Below are 19,011 nucleotides of genomic sequence, written 5' to 3'. Positions count from 1 at the left end.
CAGATGAATTTCCTGAGCCTTGGAAGACCGCAGCATCTCCCTGTGCACTAGCAGGAGCAGCCATACCCATTCACCCCTCCCTGCTCCCCCGTCACCTTGCAAAGCTCCCTCACCATCAGGCCCTCTTAGCAAGGTGGGATGATGGCATGGACAAAGCTGTAGTTTCAGAGATCGAACCTATTACGTAGTGGCACTCTGGCATCATCAAGTAAATTCAAGCTTTGATGGGAACAAAAGGTAATTATTGATAAAGAGAAACTTGGTCCAGGGGTTTGCAGCTCTAGGCTGCCTGGGAGCATTGGCCCCTCAAGCCAGGTGATCCTCCTCTGCTGTACTGTCTTAAAGAGAGAGACCCCACAATTATTACACAACCGCCCTGGTCCTTTGGCCTACTCTGGCCTACTGGAACCAAGGCTGACCTCGGACAGGGAATGTGTCAGGGCCAAAAGTGACATGCTTTGGACTTCCAGCTTTCCCGTGGGACTCTAGATCTCAGTTTCCAATGTGTCGACAGATTTAAAAAAAAACCCTCTTTAATCCTGGAGTCATAGGCAAAAAAGAGCATCCTTGGCCACTGAACATATGCTAAGTGACTTTGACATTTTTCATCCAGCATCAGAGCAGATACTGTCAACATATCCATTTATTGTCTGTGCAGAGGTTGGTGGGGGGAAGGTTTCACAAATGATGATGGGTGGTCTTGGTATTGCCATGATGTAAGGGTTGATGTGAAAAGATGAGTTACACAGGTTCTTGTTTCACAAGTTGTTCATGAATCTATTTCCATTCATAATTGCTTGACTCTTTCAATGGGGCAGCACAGGTTTAATAGAGATCTTCAGTGTCAGCGGTTGTTACTAAACCTCAGACCATCTTTTGTAAGACAGTTAAATGTAAACTTGCTTGGTCCTGGCAACAGTGTAGCTGATTTGAATCATTTCAGAACTTGGCATCACTGGAAATTCACTTTGTGCAGGGATAGACTTAAATTGGCTCTTTCTACTTTCTAATGGTTGAAATGCATGGAAAATGAATCTAAACATGTTAAGAGTGCGCGTGTGTGCGTGCGTGTTCTCAGCCGGAGTTCGTCATAGAATCTACAGTGCAGAAGGAGGCCACGTGGCCCATTGAGTCTGCACTAGCCACAGTCCCACCCAGGGCCTATTCCCGTTATTCCACATATTTACCCTGCTAATCCCCCTGATACTACGGTCAATTTAGCATGGCCAATCAACCCAACCCACACATCTTTGGACTGTGGGAGGAAATCGAAGCACCCGGAGGAAACCCAGGCATAGTTCTGTGGCTAATCTTGTCACCACACTTAGGAGCAATGCCAAAGCCTTGGAGAGGGTGCAAATGAGATTTAGTAGGCAGTATCAGAAACAAGTGGAGATACTGTAGAAGGCGGGGTTGTTCCCCGTAGAAAGGAGAGAGTTAACAGGAGATTTGATAGAGGCATTCAGAATCATAACTCGTTATAGTAAAATAAGGAGAAAATGTTTACAGCTCAGAATGGCCGGTATCCTGACTTGCAGTAATTAGCAAAAGAACCAGAGGAGAAATTCGAGCTTTTCTTCTGCAGTGACTTGTTAGGATGTGGAATGTACTCCCTGAAAGGATTGCAGGAGCAGATTCAGCAGACATTTTCAAAAAGGGAATTGAACATGTGTGTAAAAGGAAGAAAGTGGCAAGCCAGTGGAGACAGTACAGGGGAATGGGCTAATTGGATAGCTCGTTCAAAGATCCCGTATGATGGGCTATTATGGGCAGCCTCCTTCTGTGCTGTATGGTTGCATGAATTCACATGTATCCCATACAGGGTAGGGTGGGACCTCAGATTTGCCAAAGGACCGTACCCCACCAATCTATACTGGGAAATATGGATGTGCGGCTTGTAAAGTGGTTTCCTGGGGTTGGGTGGCTCCAGAGCAGATGTGAGGTCGCACTTCCTCCCTGTTATTTTCAGTGGAGTTGTTCCAGGCCACTCCCTTTATTAACGTTACTGGAACCTCCTCAGAGGGAGCAGGTCCCCATACTGCCAACAAAGCAAATGTCCTTTTTAAAAAGACAGAATAAAACTTTCAATATCATTTTCTTTCGGAGGAGAAGGAAGATCTTTGAGCGAATGTTTTCTTTAAAAAGATTATCCTCGGGGATTTAGGAATGTCGCAGGGACTCAATAGCTGATAAATTAATGAATATTTTGCATAATACATTGTGATTAAGTTGATGGCAATGAATTCAATTTAATTGGACTATGTTTAATTTATTATATTTTGAAATAAAATGAATTGAAATAAATATGCTTTCTATATAGTGATAATTGAGATATTATTTGAAGATGCGCATTTTCTTATAAATTTAATAAACCTATTGAGTTAAATTTGTTGTATTTTGATGAGTAGCTTGCTTTCTTAACCATCAAATGGGGATATCAGAGGGACACTGTTCAAGGTTGTGTCTAAAGCTTCAGATTCATGTGCCTAACCCATGGCACATTTTGCCTGAAACATTAAAATTACTTGTGTAAGATTTACAATTTAATGGTTTTATATCTTGCAAATGCGCGTGGCACATACTGCTGTCTTTTTGTGGAAGCTGACTGTCCCATAAGACCATTCTGCAGTTGGCTGGACCTATTGACCTGGGAGTTGGGTGTTAGTGAAGTGTCTGATGTGTACAGTGATTTGCTGTTAACAGGGAAAGCTGCACTGACGTCCCTAGGCAGTAAAGTGTGCGTGCCTGCACTGATTTCCAATCTGAATTGTTCCACTGCTAAATTTCAGGATTATGTTTTCGATCCACGCCTTTATTTCTGCAGCACCTGTGAAAAGCGTACACTGTACTGTTTTTCAGATCTCCGCCCACGTCCTGTTCTTGTTACCCCGGCAACTGCTGGCTCGCTCTCAAATGAGAAAATGACCCATGGGGTTGGAGACTAAATGTGACCTCCGGAATACAGGAAGGGTACTGTGTCTGTGGGACTCAGTACGGCAGGGTGTGGAGAGGGGTGTATATCAGGACTGTGTGAATGAGGGAGGGAGTGTAGAGCAGGGCTTTGTGTGTAGAGGGTGGGGTGGGGTAGGGGGGGGCAGGATGTAAAGTACTGCGGTAGCTGTGTGGAGCGCAGCAATGAGTATGTGTAGTGGTGGGAGGAAGTTATGGGGTGATCCAGCAGGGCAGTGTGGGAGAGCAAGGACAGCATGTGCATCTGTTTCACAACTACATCGTGATATGTTGTTAGTACAGCAGGGTACTGTGTGCATGAAGGAGAGAGAACCTGATTCATTTTAGAAAGTGGCGTTTCCCATGCCACAATTGAAAGAAAATATTTCTCTCTCCATTTCTATTGTGCCTGTCTCATTATGTTTAAACTGGCTGCGGGTGGGGGAGAGGAAATGATTATTGAAATGAAAAAGTTATGAGGTGACTGCTGCTGATGTTGGGAGATTTTCTTTTTGTACAGGTGTCACCTGGTGGCACACTGGATGTATCCATGTGCCATGGTTTGGGTTTCCTGTTGGCCATTGCCCTTGTCGGTGGTTGAAGTAATGCTGGGCTCTTTTGATAGCTTGATGAATGCTCAGCTGCTGTGAATAACCTTTCCCACGCTGCTATTCTTACTCCGGGAACTCGGATTGTTGCTGATATTCACAGCTTTTACTCAATAGGTAATTTGCACACCCGACCTGTCGCAAGAACCTGGATAGTTCATACTAGAAATCAGAAAATGAAATTACATTTTTGTAAACTTAATGTTCATTTAATTCAAGAAAATCTATCAAGTCGTACTAAGTACTTAATTGGGGTGACTTCGGCAGCCTGATGATATTATGTCCAAATGGCCATGCCTTGGTTACTTTGAGTGGGTCAGGAAGTGGGAAGGACATCATCATTGATTCATTCATCCTCATTCAGTGAATGGAATCTAAGTTAAGTTTATTTATTAGTGTCACAAGTAGGCTTACATTAACACTAATTGCTATTTGGGAAGGCTGACCACATTAAGTGCCAATTCGACACTTAACTGGGCTGTGTGGGCCTTTCCCAGGGCAAAGATCTTGAGGTGGCAATCCAGTTCTCTGAGAACTGCCAGCCAATTAGAGACTGGTAACTGTGTTAATGTAAATCTACTTTGTGACACTAATAAATAAACTTAACTTCGATTCCATTCACTGCATGAAGGTGAATTAACTCAAAGTAACCAAGGAACAGCCATTTGGTAGCTGTTCATTACTCTGCAGCTCCACTGGGGAGGCAGTGGCTGCTGCTGGTACTGCACACACCAGTGACCCAGACTCGCTGAGGGCGAAAGGGTTTAACAGCAAGGCGTGGTTCTCAGCCAGCTGTACTTCCACCCCCCCCCCCCCCCATTCCCGCTGCAGCACCCCCTCCCCTGGAAGCCCTGCGTCAATCCTGACGGGTTTGCTTTTAGGACTTCCTGAATCCCCATCTGCCACTGGGGGAAATACCAGCGGAATTGCCTCAATTGGCAGTGGATGGGGAAGACCGTCCATGAGCCTTCCTCCCACGGACTTAATCAAGGCAGAAGTGAGAAGGCAGCATGGCCCCACCCAATTAAATGTCCCCCGCACTGGACCCGCTATGGGGGAGGACGTTGAATTCAGTCCAGTGTCTACATGATCAACAGCAGGGGTATCTCAATATTCATCGGGGTGGAAGTTCAGTTCATGTCACTTTATTATCCCAGGAACACTGGACCAATTATAGCGTCAGTACTATCATCCTCATTGCTATCAATTAACGCAGCACAAATTGGGGTCAAACCTGGCATCTTCTTGGGTCATGTGATCCGGTAATGCACCAGATGGTATCATTTCTCACTGAGTTTTGGTTTCGTATTTGACCGAAGACAGAGAGAATGGCACCTCAATCAGAACGCACTCCGAGCCAGTGTGTGACTGCAGCTGATCACATTTTGTTTCATTAACATAATTAGTGCTGTCAGTTTGCTGTACTCAGCGTTTAGAGCCCAAATTAAATAAAGGATGATGGTACTTCCTATCTTGGTGACTTGCCTGTTAATGGACTATTTTCTGAATTGATGGCAATAAATTATCACAGTCCTTTATTTAAACGTGTCTGTTACAGCATGACCATTGATGAACTTGAATCTTAAGCTGACTAAGATGAACCTGAAGTGAACTTGAAACGTTCCTCCCATCTGTGAGCCTATTCTTTGAAGTCAGCTTTATGGAAATTAAATTTGGACTGACTCCTAGGGATTTCTCCTGCTGGATAATCCAGGGAGGGGGGAACGGTTCATTTCTTCAACATTAAATGTTGCTGTCATATAGGCCCTGATATCTTGGTGATTGGTTTGCTGTTTATTGTATCGCAAATAATATAATACATATATGTGTGTATAATACATATGTATGTAAAGGAGCTATGTGCTGTAATTCGCAAATTTTGCAGCTGATTTGACCCTGAAGGATCAAATACGGAGGCATTTAAAAATTGGTCAATTTCCAGGATTCTCAACCCGATTCCTAATACTGGCAATTCTTACTGCTGCAGAATAAGAGATTGGGCAGTGAGCTTGTACCCTAGACCCCTGACCTGCTAAGCTCCATTGTGGGGATAGACTTCTCATATTCTGCGGCCCCACCCCGATCAAATCTTGTGGAATGGGGCCAGCTTCTGGTGCCTCGTGGTTCTCAGCTCCTCAGTGGAGTCACGAACCAGGATCTGGATTCAGGAACCTTTTGAAATTGCTTACCACATTTGCCTTCATCCACAAAGACATTTCATTGGTTGTTAAGTATCTTGCAATGTCTAAAGGATGTGAAAGGTGCTTGATTACCACAAGCTGTTAAAATAAACAGTAAATACTAAAAGTGCAGTAAAGTACAACACTATTGTATTTCTATTAGTAATGGGTCACTAACGTTCACCAAGCACAACATCCACCTCTCACTTTAATTGCCTCCTTGATTCATCCTAACAGCAGACTATTGCTACACTCTCCAACTGTTGACACTCCCAGTACCATTACGACACACAAGGGCTAAAATTTCTTCTGGATTAACTTTGGCAAAAGTGAAGTTGCTCCCGGAAGTACTTGTGTGCCACTGGCCTAAGCTTGATCAATGTTCTTGTCTACGTCCTCATGTTGAATCAGGAGATGTAGAACCACAATGCAAGTCATAAAATTGCCCCTGTAATGTCAAGCAGCATTACTTGGACTTGTAATAAATTATACAGCTGCTCAAATCATTTCTTGCTCCAAAAATCTAATACAAAATCCCAGGTCCATGAGGCTGCATGCAAGAGTTTCCAGCAACTTGTATCTAAAAGACAGTGGGATGGAATTGTCAAAGGGTCACTTAGGAACTCGGTATTCTAATCTCTGATACATTTAATAAATAGATAACAATCCAACTGTTTCTGGAAGAGCACTACAGATCGATACCATGGAATTATTCATAAAGTTTAATAATTTTCTTAATTATTTCTGCACCTGAGCTGGCTTCAGCCTCGTTTTTGGATCTTTGCTTCATGCCAAGCGATAAGATGGGGCTTTAAACTATCAATTCCACAGAAGCCTGTTCCGTGGTATTGTGGTGAACCATCGTTGGTTCACCACTGGGGTTGTTATTGTGTTACTGTTGGGCTAGGGTGTTGTTGTTATGGGGGTTGTACTATGTTGTTGGGTTAGGGTGTTTACCTGTCCTGGGTGTTATCATGGCACACTCCAGTGGGGTCCCGCCTCCGGTGGCAGGGTATAAGACCCCCTGCTCCGGCAGGACCCCTTCAGTCTGAACGGGTGAATTTGTGTTAGTAGTTTCATTGTTAATGTATTAAAGCCTTCAGTTCTAAAGCCTTGTTTCCGGGTGCTCATTGAGGTGCATCAATTTAATACATTAACTGAGAATATGGAACAGATCCTAAAACCGGATCGTCTGACACTGGACCCACGTGCGGTCGGTGCAGCTAACACGTTCGAACATTGGTGGAAGTGCTTCGAGGACTACCTGGCAGCCTCGGTAGCTATCACTACAGACAGTGATAGACTCCAGGTCCTCCACGCAAGGGTAAGCGACACGATTTACCTAGCCATTCGTGCAGCTTCCACTTACCAGGGTGCCGTCGAGCTCCTAAAGAATAGGTACATTACGCCACCCAACGAGATTCACGCTCGTTATCTCCTCGCTACACGACGTCGGCAGTCGGGCGAGACCATAGAAGACTACGCCAATGAACTCCTGCAGCTTGCCAGGGGTTGTGACTGTAAGGATGTCTCCGCCGAGCAGTACATGCAAGACCTCGCCCGAGACGCGTTCGTAGCAGGGGTAGGGTCCTCGTACATCAGACTTAAATTATTAGAAAAGGGGAAACTCAACTTGACCCAGGCAATGGGGATGGCCGTGAGGTTGGAGGCGGCGTCGAAGAGCTTGGCGCTGTACCCCGAGGACCACGTGCAGTCAACGTGGTTGGAGCAAGCTCTGCTCCCTCCTCGCCCCGCGAACCCGCGCTCCCAGATCGATTCGACGACGGCGGCAGCTCCAGGTGGCCAGCGATGCTATTTTTGCGGTGGGGCCAAGCATCCACGGCAACAGTGTCCGGCAAGAACGGCAATCTGCAGCCAGTGCGGTAAAAAAGGCCACTACGGCAAAGTCTGCAGGTCCAAACCTAAAAACGGCAGTGCAGCTTGTAACCCTCCAGAACGGAGACCATCTCTTTCGGCGCTGCAGTACCCACGAGGTCCGACCACGTGCGATCTCAGGACGGCGCCATCGTGGCAGACAGAGGAGGAGGAAGACCACCAGGAGTCGCTGCGCTTGGAGCCCTCGGCCACATGCGATTCATGGGGGCGGCCATCATGGTCCACGACGACTAGGAGCGACCAGCAGGGGTCCTCAGCATCCACATCGGCAGCATGCAGCAGCGACCAGCAGGGGTCCTCAGCATCCACATCGGCAGCATGCAGTGACGCCCAGGGGCCAACGGTGGCGTCGATCTCTCTGGATCAGACCAGGCATTACAGACTGGAACATTCTATGATGGAGGTAAAGGTTAGTGGCAGAACTGTAAATTGTCTGTTTGACAGTGGGAGCACCGAAAGTTTCATACACCCTGAAACTGCTAAAAGGTGTGGACTCCGGGTTCTCCCTGCCAAACAGACAATTTCCATGGCATCACAGTCCCGGTCTGTACCGATCCAAGGACAATGTATGGTAACTCTTGAGGTACAGGGCACAGTTTACGAGCAATACAGGCTCCTTGTGCTACCTCACCTTTGCGCGCCAATTCTCCTCGGACTAAACTTTATGGCCCACATGAGGAGTGTGATCCTACAGTACGGTGGGCCACTCCCTTCACTGGCAGTAGGGAACCAGCCGCAGCCTCCAAATTGCCCAAAGCGCCCCGCGTGCAATCTATCCACCCTGAAGATCACGACACCATCCCTTTTTAAAAATCTGGTACCTGGCTGCAAGCCCATCGCTACTAAAAGTAGGCGTTACAGCGCTGAGGACCGGATCTTTATTAGATCTGAGGTTCAGCGGCTCCTCAAGGAAGGGATCATACAGGCCAGTGCTAGTCCGTGGAGAGCGCAGGTCGTGGTAGTCAAAAGCGGGAACAAACCTCGGATGGTCATCGACTATAGTCAGACCATTAATAGATACACGCAGCTGGATGCGTATCCTCTCCCGCGCATTTCTGATATGGTCAATCAGATTGCGCAGTACCGAGTGTTTTCTACCATAGACCTTAAGTCCGCCTACCATCAACTCCCCATCCGCCCAGAGGACCGACAATATACGGCTTTTGAGGCGGATGGTCGTCTATACCAATTCCTCAGGGTTCCATTTGGTGTCACCAATGGGGTCTCGGTCTTCCAGCGTGCTATGGACCGAATGGTGGACCAGAACGGGTTGCGGGCTACCTTCCCGTACCTGGATAACGTCACCATCTGCGGCCATGACCAGCAGGACCACGACACGAATCTCCAACACTTTCTACGCACTGCATCTCGCCTGAATCTGACCTATAACAGGGAGAAGTGCGTATTCCGTACGCATAGGTTAGCCATCCTCGGATACGTGGTGGAAAACGGGGTCATTGGCCCTGATCCAGACCGTATGCGCCCACTCACTGAACTTCCCTTGCCCGCTAGCACGAAAGCACTGAGGAGATGCCTCGGGTTCTTTTCGTATTATGCACAGTGGGTCCCCAACTACGCGGACAAAGCTCGTCCGCTCATTAAGTCCACGACCTTCCCACTTACGCCGGAGGCCCAATTGGCCTTCAAGGTTTTGAAAAGCGACATCTCGAAAGCCACGATGCACGCGGTGGATGAATCCATCCCTTTCCAGGTGGAGAGTGATGCATCGGACTTCGCCCTAGCCGCCACACTAAACCAGGCAGGCAGGCCCGTCGCGTTTTTTTCCCGCACCCTTCAAGGCCCAGAGATTCGGCACTCAGCGGTGGAAAAGGAGGCTCAGGCCATTGTGGAGGCCATCAGACACTGGCGCCATTACCTGGCAGGTAAGCGGTTCACCCTGATCACGGATCAACGATCCGTGGCGTTTATGTTCAGTAACACGCAGAGGGGCAAGATCAAGAACGATAAGATCTTGCGGTGGAGAATTGAGCTCTCCACCTATAATTACGATATTATGTATCGTCCAGGGAAGCTCAATGAGCCCTCGGATGCCCTCTCGCGCGGAACATGCGCCATCATGCAGGAGGACCGCTTGAAGGCTCTCCACAATGATCTGTGTCATCCTGGAGTCACCAGACTCTACCACTTCATAAAAGCCCGCAACCTACCCTACTTGGTGGAGGAGGTCAGGTCAGTTACTAGAAGTTGTCGGATTTGCGCAGAATGCAAACCACACTTTTATCGACCAGACCGGGCACATTTGGTCAAGGCCACTCGCCCTTTTGAGAGGCTGAGTGTAGATTTTAAGGGCCCCCTTCCCTCAACGGATCGGAATGTCTATTTTCTTAACATAATAGACGAATTTTCCCGGTTTCCGTTTGTTTTCCCCTGTGCGGACACGTCGACTGCCACCGTCATCAAGGCATTCAGTGAGCTTTTTACCCTGTTCGGGTACCCCTGCTATATTCATAGCGACAGGGGCTCGTCGTTCATGAGCAACGACTTGAGGCAATTCCTGCTCTCATTCGGGATTGCCTCTAGTAGAACCACGAGCTACAACCCTAGGGGTAACGGACAGGTGGAAAGGGAGAATGCTACAGTCTGGAAGGCTGTCCTACTGGCACTGAAATCCAAGGGCCTTCCAGTCTCCCGGTGGCAGGAGGTCCTTCCAACTGCGCTCCATTCTATCCGCTCCCTCCTGTGTACGGCAACCAATGCTACTCCCCACGAGAGGATGTTCTCATTCCCTCGGAAGTCGTCCTCGGGGACCTCATTGCCAGCCTGGTTGACGTACCCAGGACCCGTCCTTCTGCGGCGCCATGTGAGGGCTCGCAAGTCCGACCCCTTGGTCGAACCGGTCCAACTCCTCCACGCCAACCCTCAGTATGCCTATGTGGCATATCCTGACGGGCGAGAGGACACTGTCTCCATTAGAGACCTGGCGCCCGCAGGGGACGTAGCAACTCCTGTCGCTCCTATTCCCCCAGTCACAGATCCACTACTCCTCATTACTTCCCCAGACGTGGCGCGGTCAGCACCGGGACCAGTGCATAACACTTTTACTCCCATGTACAGCTTGCCTGAGACTCGGAGATCGGCGCCACCATCATCACCACCACCACCACCACCAAACGTTCCAGGATCCCCTACACCATCGCCTCATCAGGGCCGGCCGGCCCGGGAGTCTTTGAGGGGACAGCCAGATGTTGTTTTGAGAGAGCCACCGCAAGCACCTGCTCCGGTTTCGCAACCGGTGTTGAGAAGATCGCAGCGTCGGTGTGGTCCTCCAGACCGTCTGGACTTGTGAATCCTGTTATTTTTTTTGTCATTGTCTGTTTTCATCCACCCCGCCACCTTTGGTTCCTAAAGGAGGGGTGAATGTGGTGAACCATCGTTGGTTCACCACTGGGGTTGTTATTGTGTTACTGTTGGGCTAGGGTGTTGTTGTTATGGGGGTTGTACTATGTTGTTGGGTTAGGGTGTTTACCTGTCCTGGGTGTTATCATGGCACACTCCAGTGGGGTCCCGCCTCCGGTGGCAGGGTATAAGACCCCCTGCTCCGGCAGGACCCCTTCAGTCTGAACGGGTGAATTTGTGTTAGTAGTTTCATTGTTAATGTATTAAAGCCTTCAGTTCTAAAGCCTTGTTTCCGGGTGCTCATTGAGGTGCATCAGGTATTAACGTCACTGATCTGCCTGGTAAGACGCACATTGATATGGATCCTTTGTGTCATGTCGTTGTAACATTCCCAATTGAGGAACATTTGCGATTACTTTCTGTAGGCATACTCATGATCAACCAATGAACTTTTGCAGTCAATCAGGGTGACCCTCATCGAACTTCAACCCTTTTATGCCTAATCATATCCAGGGTGGGATGTTTTGCCTCGCTCACCTATTAAAACATGTTACTTGAGCAGCGTTTTACATTGTTTTATTGTCGTCCTTTAGTGCTAAGTATCTGTTTTGGGTTAGTAAGCACAAAGAAGGTGTTCCTATTTGCTGTCTGGGATATGCTGTACTGGAATTACCATGTAGCTGTATGAAGTGTAAATGTCATGGTCTGGCCTATTTGCAGCTGTAACCAAAATAAATAGTCTATGACTTCAAACTTGGGCAAAGATAAGTATTTTGACGGACTTTTGTTTGATATCGAAAATCAACAGAGGTTCCTATTATTGCTGTCCGGTGATAACTAATGTAACATCAATGTGTCTGGCTGATGGGTGAGGACAGGGTTGTTGATCTTTGCAATCCTACTGCAAATATTTGCTGTCAAAAGTTCATGAATAATAACCGCTTGTGTAAGGTATTGGAGGGTAGCTGGCACCTGTTCAACAGATGCTGTGGTGAACACCTGCCCTATTTTATCACCTGATGAAGAAGCAGCGCTCTGAAAGCTCACGATTCCAAATAAACCTGTTGGACTTTAACCTGGTGTTGTAAGACTTCTTACTGGTTGCCTTGTTATAAGTTGTTTTAATCTTGCCAGTGCTATTTATTGCCAAAACATTAAAAGGAAATCTTTTTGTGACTACCAGCTAGAGCACTTTGATTAATTGACTAAGTGGCCAGTGCGAGAGAGCCAGATTTTCCATTGGGTAATTTAAACCAAGTTGAGCAAGTAATAGACCTACCTTTCTGCAGTTTTAATGGTTGGAGTAAGGAATTCCTTCTTCTGGTTGCATAGAAAGAAGAAAGACTTGCTTTTATATAACAAATTTCAAACATCCCAAAGCACCTTACAAACCAGTGAAATACTGTTGAAGTGCAGTCAGTCACACAGCCATTTATATTAATGATTTGGATGAGAATTTAGGAGGCATGGTTAATTTTGCAAATGACACCAAGATTGGTGGCATAGTGGACAGTGAAGAAGGTTATCTCGGATTGCAACGGGATCTCGATCAATTGGGCCAGTGGACTGACCAATGGCAGATGGAGTTTAATTTGGATAAATGCGAGGTGATGCATTTTGGTAGATCGAACTTAGGCAGGACTTACTCAGTTAATGGTAGGGTTTTGGGGAGAGTTATAGAACAGAGATCTAGGGGTACAGGTTCATAGCTCCTTGAAAGTGGAGTCACAGGTGGACAGAATGGTGAAGAAGGCATTCAGCATGCTTGGTTTCATTGGTCAGAACATTAAATTCAGGAGTTGGGACGCCTGGTTGAAGTTGTACAAGACATTGGTAAGGCCACACTTGGAATACTGTGTACAGTTCTGGTCACCCTATTATAGAAAGGATATTATTAAACTAGAAAGAATGCAGAAGAGATTTACTAGGATGCTATCGGGAGTTGATGGTTTGAGTTATAAAGAGAGGCTGGATGGACTGGGACTTTTTTCACTGGAGCGTAGGAGGCTTGGGGGTGATCTTATTGAGGTCTATAAAATAACGCGGGGCGTAGAGCAGATAGATAGTCAATATCTTTTCCCAGAGATAAGGGAGGCTAAAACTAGAGGGCATAGGTTTAAGGTGAGAGGGGAGAGATACAAAAGTGTCCAGAGGGGCAATTGTTTTTCACACACAGGGTGGTGAGTGTCTGGAACAAGCTGCCAGAGATAATAGTAGAGGCGGGTATAATTTTGTCTTTTAAAAAGCGTTAAGACAGTTACATGGGTAAGATGAGTATAGACGGATATGGGCCAAACATGGGCAATTGGGACCAACTTAGTAGTCAAAAAAAGAGGTGGCATGGACAGGTTGGGCCAAAGGGGCCTGTTTCCATGCTGTAAACCTCTATGACTCTGTGGGCCCGATTTTCACCATCACGTTTCCACCCGTTTTACGGCGCAAAATCTTGGTAAAGTCGGGCGTGAGGTCAACAGTGTGATCCACATCTGCCTCTGTGCCGGATCCCCCTTTACCAAGGCCTGAAAATGGCCGCGATCGGGACCATGCCTGAACCTGCATTTGCATGTATTTAAATTGACTTAATGGGCTGCACGCCCAACTTTACCGGCACTTCCCCCTTTACCACTGCGTTCACCCATCCAGAATCGGCGTGAAACAGACATGCTCCATAGAAGTCCAATTTGGGCGCTCTAGTTGGTGAGGAGGTAGGTGCCTAGCGTCCGACAGCTTTCTGCTTGAGATCGGTGGGGAGGGGGGGGGAAGGTGGGTCAACTATCGCTCTGCCTGAGATCAGTGGGGAGGGGAGGGGGCTGCGATTGGTCTGGGTGGCAGAGTGGTGGGGGGATAAGGGGGTCAGTAATGTTGTGAGGGTGGGGAAATGTCTGTGGGCCAGGGGGAGGCATTATCCAGCCTGGAGGGGTATGGCAGGGGAGCAGCAGTCTATCTTTTGTTTCCGCGCATGTGCAGATGGAGGTGCCGATCGGAGCTGCAGGGAGTCGGGGGTGATAAGCCCCGCCCACAGGCTTGTGCAGCGCAATTCGGACTTGCTGATATTTTTTCAGGCTTATGGGGGCGCCTGAGAACAGGTCTAAAAGTCAGATCTGAAACACTCCCAGTTTCAAGTCCACCCAGCACTTGGAATCAAAATGGTAAAATAGGGCTCTCTGACTCGATGACACTATTATTTGTTCTTTAGTGGTGGGTGCCTGGAACTCGTTGCCGGGGGAGATAGTGGAAGCGGATACGGTAGTGACTTTTAAGGGGCATCTTGACAAGTACATGAATGAGATGGGAATAGAGGGATATGGTCCTCGGAAGCGTAGGGGGTTTTAGTTAAGTCGGGCAGCATGGTCGGTGCAGGCTTGGAGGGTCGAAGGGCCTGTTCTGTGCTGTAATTTTCTTTGTTCTTTGACACCGCTGTGATGCAGGAACTTCCCTAGAAAGCAAATGCACAGAGCCAATGGCCATATTTGCATTGCTAAAATAACTTCAGGATCTGCAATGTTAAGAGACTGCCTCATTGAGACTAAAGAATGCAGATAGCAGAGAGTTTTCATGTGGTGTACTATTTACAGCACTGGCCTAGTTGAGCTTCCACCATCCCAATCCACCCTAGACACCTCATCTCCGGCACGAACTTTGGGAGGCTTTGGGTCTGAAACCAGTCAGCTATGTTAGAGTTGGCCTGAATTACGCGATACCAACCTAGTTGTATAATTTATGCTCAAGTATATATCGCTTCAAGGCAACAGTCTGTGCTTTCCAACCCTATCCACCCAGCAGTACAGTAACCCTAACATTTCAATCATTTCCATTCTATTACCCAAGAGTAAAAGTGATGTCAAATTCATTCACTCCAGCTTTTGAAGTTTTTTGTATGCTTGAAGGGAATAATACAAATCAATAATTTATGCATATTGTAATGTGTCTGAACTATAAAAGGAAAGATTTGAATGTATTTTAAAAATGACTTTTCTTCTCTTTAACAGTCAGTTCAAGCTTCTGAATACGTGCGAATGGAAGCAGTCCCCATGTTGATAAATAATGTGAAAATGGAATCTTCGACATTGCTTGGTGATCTAAAAACTGATGCCCCAGTGTTACTAAGCAACATTAAAATGGAACCACCAGAGGAACTACTTTCAAATGATGATAACCAGCCTCAGACAGAACCTGTTGATTTGTCCTTAAACAAATCTAGGACCTCACCCATAGCGCCATTGGTTTCATCTTCGCTTCCAATTGTAACAGCAGTCTCTTCATGCTCTTCTTCGGACTTCTCATCTGGGGGACCAGTCAATGTTACTTCAGCCATCCCAGCAGTATTATCACCAGGCTCTATCTTGGCCTCGTCTCAGGGAGTTGGAGGACAGCAGATCCTGCACGTTATACACACTGTGCCATCAATCAATTTACCCAGCAAAATGGGAAACCTCCAGCACATACCTGTGGTTGTCCAGTCATTACCTGTAGTCTACACAACAGTGCAGCCAGATGGTGTAACATCGTCAATCACTGTCCCTCTTATAGGGGATGACGGGAAGAGTGAAGGCGCAGGTGAGGAATGTGATTATAAATAATGTGATATTTCCTGCAACAAAGTTGTGCCCCATATCTTCCCTTTTATTGAGTGATCATATTAGTTGAGCAGTTGGTTATTTTCCCACAATCATAGGCTTGTGACTGTGCAGTGATTGATTCAGGTACAACTCATCAACACATGATGATTACAGATTTTGTTTTATGTAAAACTGGAATTTGAAATTGATGTGTACACTTAAGAGAATCTGGAAATTAACCCATTCAATCCTGGGAAGTCATTCCAGTTGTGCAAATTATAGTTGTGGTATTTTACTGCCGGATTCTTAACTGAAGGGAAAAATGGAAGCATGGTTACTCATTTTTGCTGCTTTGACTGTCAGACAATGGAAAGAAGTTGACGTGTTTCGGTATTCTTTTAAGCCTGGTATCCAATATAAGCCTTTCGTAACACTTCTTGCTCAATTAATTATGTGAAGTATTACAATAGATAGTTCACTTTAGACTACACAAAGCTGGTGACATTTAGCAAAAAAAAGTTGCAACTTGTTAACGCTACAGTGTAATTTCTTTTCAGGAAGGCTTGCATTTATATAGCACCTCTCACAACCTCATGACATCTAAAATAGCTTTACAGCCAATGAGGTACTTTGGAAGTGTAGTTACTGTTGTGATGTAAGAACTGAGGCCTAAACCTATGACCATGACTCGGGGAAGGTGTTACCCACTGACTGAAATAATGGGATGGAACTTGCCATACCAACATGGTGTGGTCCATACGGGACTCCAGTCCCATGTTTGATTCTGGTAAACAAGCAAGCTTCTTGGGTAATATCAAAGCCAACTATCAGTGGTTCAAGAAGATGGCACACCACTGTCTTCATAATGCAACTGGGGTTAGGCAATAAAGATTGATCTGTGACCAACACATCCACCCCAAGAACAAATAATTTTAAAAACTGGATACTGTGCCAGTTGCCATTTGTCTCTTGCACCCCTGAAAGGTGTCGATGCACTTGAGGAGAAGGTTGATGAGTTTGCAGAATGTCTCACTTTCTGCAATATTCATCAGTTCCAACTAACTTATTTTCTTTGGCCATTAATCAGGGCCATGCTCAGAAAACGCTCCTCCAGTGATGTTCTGTTAACTGTACTGAGAAAACTTGTAACCTGGATATTAATAAAGTGAACCATTAGCCAATTGTTTTCTAGGGTTTTGAGCCTAAACATTCAGGATGTGATCACTAGCTTACTGCAGTTGTGAACTTGTCAAGCTAAACATTTAGTAGCTTATTCCGATTTTGGGTGTCACAGGAACCAAATTATCGGAAGATATTGGGGGAAACAGTGTTTTTATGATCCAGATTTAAAATTTGCATGTCCTTGATGCAATGATCTTCATATTTTTCCTTCCCGAGTTGGTTCTCTCCTCTTGCTGGTACATCTGGTTAGAGCTGGCGGCCTGATCACAAGTAACAGGAGTGTAGCGCAACCTGGTGAAACTCTCTATCAGAGAATAGATGCATGGAGTCACTTACAGAGCATGAGAAACCCATGCAAAGTGTCATAGGTATGTAAGTATCAGAACCAAAGACAACTGAAGGAGAGATTTTACCTGTACTGGATGGCAAATGTTAAATGTTATAACCAGAGTGTGTTTAGCAGTAGAGTAAGATTGTGGATAATTGGTTTGAGAGTGAGATATAATGATCTATAGTTTTCCAGTCAGAAGAAGTGCAGTGTGTTAGTAATAATTCTGTCAATGCCCTGTGATTTTATTGTCCTTTGAAGGGCCAGCTGACGTTATATTCAAGTACAGAGGGTGTCCTTTTTTCAGAAATTCACACTGTAATTAATCTCAGTGCAGTAATTTTACAAAGCTTTGTAGCCATGTTAAAATAATGCACTATGGTTGCTATTTCAAGATGTTTTTGAGTTGTAATTGCGGAGAGTTCTTCCCGCTTTCAAACTACAATGTGTTTAAATATGGGTGTGTGTTCCCTTATGGTGGGAATAGTACAGCTGCAGAGGGAATGTGTTATAATTATTGTTTGTCAGTTAGAATGAAACTTAAGTTTTTTTTTGTTTAATTTCAACTTTATATTTCGGATAGAAATGACCATGCAGTGTACTATATTGATATGCACTTCTGACTTCCCCTACTCACTTCCTCTAGCCCCCTGAGTCAAATCTCCTTTCAGATTCTCTGCCCTCACCTCAACTTGCATCTTTCTCTTGTTTTCTCTTCTCTCTCTTCATGCCCTCTTTGAACTCATCCACCTCCTGCTCCTTCGATCATGTTCTCACTAAATGGCTGACCACTCAACTTTCCTTCCTGGTCCTGTTCTTAGCCAATATTTTCTAATGTTTCTCTCTGCTCAGGAAATGACCCCCTCTCTTTCAAGTCTGCTGCTATCATCCCTCTCTGCAAAAGAATCAACCCTTGATCCCTCTGTCTTTGCAAATTACCATCCCATCTCAAGCTCTCTTTCCTCTTCAAAGTCCTTGAAAATGATATCACCTCCCAAATCCATGCCCATCTTTTCCAGATGCCCATGTTTGAATCTCGCCAGTTTGGTTTCCATACCTACTAAGTACTGAACTGGCTCTTATCAAAGTCACAAATTATGGGTGGGATTTTATGGCCTCACTCATCCCAAAACTGTAAAATCCTGCCTAAGGTCAACGGACCTATCCATTGTCCACCCCTCGCCCGCTCAGATTCCTGTGCTGGGCGGGCAGTAAAATTCCAGCCCATATCTTGTGCAACTGTGACAGAGGTGTTTATCTCTCCTCATCCTTTGCAACTTGTCCGTGAGACCATATGATCCTCCTCCAACGCCTCTCCACCATCGTCCAGCTGGGCTGTACTGTACCCACCTGGTTGATTCCTTCCCTATCTTTCTCATTATTGGCCACAGAATCGCCGTCAATGTTTTCTCTTCCTGCTCCCACACCATTATCTCTGCTGACCCCAAGGATTTATCCTTGGCCCATCTTATTTCTCAACTTGTGAACCTACCTACACCCTAGCTATGACTGTAACACTATATTCTGCACCCTCTCCTTTTCTTCTCCCCTATGTACTCTATGAATGGCATGCTTTTTTCTGTATAGTGCGCAAGGAACATTACTTTTCACTGTATCCCAATACACGTGACAAATTTAAATCTGAAAACACAGTAAGGTTCCACAGATATAATGATACTAGACCTCATCAACACCTTTCTCGAAATCTTTATTGTCTCTAAATTGTCAGACTGCTGGTCCAACATTGGTACTAGGTGAGCAGAAATTTCTTCCAATAAAACATTGGGAAAATTGAAACTGTTGTCGTTCATTCCCCACACTAGCATCGTTTCCAAGCCTATCCCTCTCCCTGGCAACTTTCTGGGACGGAGTCAGACTGTTCACAACCTTGATGTTATATTTGACCCTGAGATGAACATCATGAAACCAAGTATCTCCACTTCCATAAACTC

The 19,011-nt window shown here is 46.0% G+C and overlaps 1 protein-coding gene across 11 annotated transcripts in view; it reads left to right on the top strand.

The window, feature by feature from the left end:
• The window catches only part of LOC144492925 (Krueppel-like factor 8), a 196,261-nt gene that overhangs the window by 129,743 nt on the left and 47,507 nt on the right, over nt 1-19,011 (top strand). For all 11 annotated transcript variants that reach the window (XM_078211557.1, XM_078211560.1, XM_078211563.1 and 8 more), the window contains one exon: nt 14,980-15,547. In XM_078211557.1, coding sequence (XP_078067683.1) covers nt 14,980-15,547 — 568 coding nt within the window. The remainder of the gene's footprint in view (nt 1-14,979; nt 15,548-19,011) is intronic.

The sequence above is a fragment of the Mustelus asterias genome, chromosome 4 (genome assembly GCF_964213995.1).
Source record: "Mustelus asterias chromosome 4, sMusAst1.hap1.1, whole genome shotgun sequence".
NCBI classification, from domain to species: Eukaryota; Metazoa; Chordata; class Chondrichthyes; order Carcharhiniformes; family Triakidae; genus Mustelus; species Mustelus asterias.
Note: the sequence above shows the minus strand (reverse complement) of the source record. Positions and strands in the feature narration are given on the sequence as shown.